Source organism: Sinocyclocheilus rhinocerous, unplaced genomic scaffold (genome assembly GCF_001515625.1).
Source record: "Sinocyclocheilus rhinocerous isolate Xijiao unplaced genomic scaffold, SAMN03320098_v1.1 scaffold955, whole genome shotgun sequence".
Lineage (NCBI taxonomy): Eukaryota > Metazoa > Chordata > Actinopteri > Cypriniformes > Cyprinidae > Sinocyclocheilus > Sinocyclocheilus rhinocerous.
This window is the reverse complement of record NW_015646369.1, coordinates 567,631-572,120: the sequence shown is the minus strand read 5'-3', so window position 1 is coordinate 572,120 and position 4,490 is coordinate 567,631. Positions and strand designations below refer to the sequence as shown.

Below are 4,490 nucleotides of genomic sequence, written 5' to 3'. Positions count from 1 at the left end.
ATATATATATATATTATCAGTCTGGCGAGTAAACTAAAAAATTTACTAGCCAATGGCGATTCAATTGCCAAAGTGTCCGTAGAGGGCTGTCATATGTCCAATTGGTCAATAAACTGAAGAGTTACTCATTACTTGTATCATTACTTGTGTTTAGTTTTAAAATGTATGGCCATCTAATCAATTTATATTTTTAAATGCAATTTTTTGTAAATATGTACAAAAATATTTTCAGTTGAACTTTTTGTGTATCATGTCTTACATTGGCCAGCCTGATATGTACATATTAGTATAGGCAACGGACACTGAAAAACGTATATTTGTCAACCACTAGTTGTCAGTGGCAATCCATTCCCTACATAGTTGTGCTAGTTTCATATCACTCTGAATTCTCTTCTCACATAATCAAAAATTAAAACTGAAATCAATATTTCCTTTTTAATTAATTTAATTATTATTTGGTAAGTAGCCATGCAAGTGGGATGATTTACAGTCAGCTGGCCAGTATCACAAATTATTACACATTTCTCTGGAATACTTGATTCTGATTGGAAAACACAATCAGGTAAATATTTTTTGTATAATGACTGCTGTATGACTGACTTTTTAGGGTAATACAAGTCCCGGCCGGCTGACTGTGGACAGTACAGTATTTTCCCTTTACTTGTTCTCAAAATCTGGTCCGTATACTGGCTTTTAGCTGTCATGACCAATGGAGGCCATTTTCCCACGTTTGCACCATGCACGGGTGTCTACACGGACACCTTTAAAATATCTATTCTTTCTCCCAAAACAGACTCAAAGGGCTGCACTAATGAGCATCACACCTTTCGTGATGAGTGAATAGGGCTCTGCAAGCACTATGAATTAAAGTCCTCTGAATGCTGAACACCTCTCAAAGTGAGAAATCTAGCGTTGTCATTAGTGAATATTAAGATTAAGATGGGAGAGAGAGAGAAGAGGGAAAAAATGAAGTGCTCACATTGTGACAGTGCTATCAATACCATCATACCCATAAAAGTGGAAAAAGCTCTTTGCAAAGACGAGCAAGTTGCATTAGGGATGCACAGAGCTTTGAAGTAAACTAATCAATATGAGATAGGTAGTGGGATATTGCTTATGAGTTGTTCTTTGGCTGAGGTTGTTTTTTTTGTTTTTTTTCGTACACAGAGATATAAAAGGCATGTCAATGGATGGAGGTGTTTGCGTTGCAAAAGCCAGCATTCTTTTTCTTCCTCTACTCCACAGATATAAATGTACTGTTATAAAAGGCATCCCTGTTGAAAGAGGAAAGAACAACCCCCCACAGCCCACAGCCCAACCCCACCAAAAACAGGTGACATTTGATGACATGTCAAGGTAGAAAACACACAAGAAATATTGCCTAATGGATAAAGCAAGGTCGGAGGAGGAAAAAATGATTTCTTTAATAATTGGCATAAATGGGCTTGCTTTGAGTGGATGAGGGAACTAATGCACACCTCTTTAAAATTCTATTTCATTTCACATTGTGCTACATTTGCTCTAATATGATTCACGAGAGCTCAGGATAAACTCACAGGACAAAATAAAAATGTTCCTTTTTTTGTACGTTCTTTTTTCTGCAGCAGTTTCACAATTAATGCTGAAAAATTTGGCACAGTAAATTTAGTCAAACTTGCCCTTACATTATAGACATTAAAGAGTGATTTGTGTTGATGTGAAGCAAAAATTCTTACATTTAATAAGGTTTCATGACAAAAATGAATACTTAAGGTCATGAAATATAGATAAACTCACTATATATAAATACATATTTGGAACCATTAGTATTAGTATTTTACAAATCAACTTAAAAAAGGCAATAAATACATAAATAAATAAATAATATCATTTAAACTACCCCCCTCCCCCCAAAATTGACGGGAGAAGGGTTAAAAGTGCAAAATGATGCCAATATAGTTAATGGTCTTAAAAACAGGCACTTTATTTTCTCTTTTGATTTTGGGGTGAAATATGACCCGGGACAGTTCATGACAGATTAGTCATGACATTTCCCTAGGCACGCTGTAGAAAACGTGCTGTAGACAACAACATAGCACAATTGCAGTAAGCTTAATTTAAGTCTTTATGTTACTCCTAAAAACAGAAAACAACAAGTCCTTACCTTCAGCCACTGTGAGGAGATTTCCAAAGTCTCCCATAACATTGTGGATGGGTGGTGGTTCAAAGCTCTTGACATTGCCTAAAGTAAGGAAGGGTTCATAGTCTGTCGACAGATCAGCAAGGCTGAGGAGGTAGTGGCTCTGTTGAGTGTGCAGGTTAGACCCTGATACACAAGTGTGCAGCACCTAAGACAGCAGAACAGTGAATTAAGTACACCGGTAATACACTACAAAAAGAATGACTAAAGAAAAAAAAAGATTTGTGGGCCTAATACAGAACCCTGGGGGACACCTTTGGAAAAAAGGGAGATCATTTATTTAATAATGAGCTGCATTCTTTGTTGTTCTAGACTGAATTACAAATACAAAATGTAATGCATAAGATACTAATGGCATTGTTTAGATGTTAATGCATTTTGAAAGCCTAATGAGAATGCGTCAAATAGCGAGCTCTGTTAGGATCAACAACTCACAATTACTTCAGCCATGAAGACGCTCTTCTTGGCACTCCACTGACCATAACATTAAAGAACAGTCATTACCAATTATTATTTGAGTAGTACTATAGGTTTGAGATGCTAATCATTATTTCTTGCATTTAACTGAGACACGTCACTCGAATGTACGAGTACTGGTGTGCTGTCTTGGCGAGGGTTACGTACATGTGCTCGTATTAGACGCTATTCAGCTCTGACAAATGAGAGATTAAAGTAATCCCACTGAGCATATAATAACTAGCGGAAAATGATTAACAGTCAAACGAGTGCAGAGGAAAACAAAGGACATTTATTCTTCCCTTTCCCCCTTTGCAGCAGGTGCATTTTCTCTCATATGATGATGAACTGAATTCTTGAGTTCAGCATTCATTGGTGAGCTTATCAATCCAACAATGGGACATTTAAATAATTTGGCCATTTTTTTCTGGGAGCATGACATCTGCACAAAGGTCTGTGTCTGTCTGCATCTGCACAACAGGCCGGGACTAATATCTCATTTATTCTGTGCCCCTCAATGCCCTCTCATTAGTGTCTGATGACTAAATATGAGTTCTGAGGGGACGAGTGCATTTATATTAGAACACACACACATGCGCTGGAATATTTCGGCTTTAATTTGAAGTAACAAACTAGAGTATGCCTGTACCCACCCTGTAAATGTAGTCGAGTAGAGGGGCTTTCTGCGATGCGGGGTCGTCCAGCACAGGCATAGTGATGGGCTCCAGCAGGATGGAGAGAGGTACGGCCATGCACCAATCCAGCAGGCACAGCAGTAGAGACACCATTAACTAGAGTACACGGAGAAAGCATTCATTCAGCACACTCTTGACACGACCACAAAACAATCAATAAACCTGCCAAAGACAAGCTGTTAGGAAGGATGGAACAACGAGTAGAGAGACTGAATGAAGTGCCGTGTGCTGCTCATTCTGAATTCCCATGTCCAGCACTGCTTACACAAACAGAGATGTTTTGCTTGCTTACCTTTTTATCTGCCTCAACTGTTGAGTGTTCAGCACTGGGCAGAAGAAAGGCTATGGTTGCTACAAAAATCTACAACAGATGAAAAGTGGCGATTAAGCAGGCGTCCCTTACACAATACTACAACAGATGCATCATGCTGAGGGACATGGTTTGTACCTCTATAATTCTTTGGGGAAGGGACGGATCCAGTCTCTGTAAGTGCTGCCAGTGAGAAATCAGTAGCTGAAAGATGTCACAGGCCACATTGGCCACCACCTTATTTCCAAACTAAAAGACAAAATTACATTCACTCTCACGTTACAGTCCAGACAAAATGAAAAAGATGAAAGATGAATGAAAAGGCATGTTTTTATTACTTTTTTCACTAAATGAACATGATCATGAAGAAAGACACTTCTTATTTATCTGCAGAATTTTCTATAATGCTAAGTAGGTAAGGTTATTGTGCTTTATAATATACACTACAGTTCAAAACCTTTATTTTAACAAAAATGTCAGTCATTTGTCACGTCAATACATTTATAATGTAACAAAAGCTTTCTATTTCAAATAAATGCTGTTCCCTTTCAGTCTGTCACTCTCGACGTCACGTCGGTGACCGACGAATTGGGATCTCACTTATGGCGCTTTTCCACTGCATGGTACGGCACGGTACGGTTCACTTTTGGGGGGTTTTCCACTGGGTACAGTACCTGGTACTTTTTTTAGTACCACCTCGGTTGAGGTTCCAAGTGAACCGTACCATTACCAAAACGTGACGTGTAAACTCTGCTGATCCCGCATTGGCCGGAGAGAATCGTCACTACCTGTGTCACTGAACTTGCGACACAAACACAAAAGAACCGCTAGATTTAAATCAGCACAGCCA

The 4,490-nt window shown here is 38.6% G+C and overlaps 1 protein-coding gene across 1 annotated transcript in view; it reads right to left on the bottom strand.

Moving 5' to 3' along the window:
- ralgapa2 (Ral GTPase activating protein catalytic subunit alpha 2) overlaps positions 1-4,490 on the bottom strand; it is a 190,668-nt gene that overhangs the window by 53,418 nt on the left and 132,760 nt on the right. The window contains 4 exon segments of the mRNA XM_016511733.1: positions 2,144-2,327; positions 3,289-3,426; positions 3,623-3,691; positions 3,779-3,889. Of these exon segments, the coding sequence (XP_016367219.1) occupies positions 2,144-2,327; positions 3,289-3,426; positions 3,623-3,691; positions 3,779-3,889 (502 nt within the window).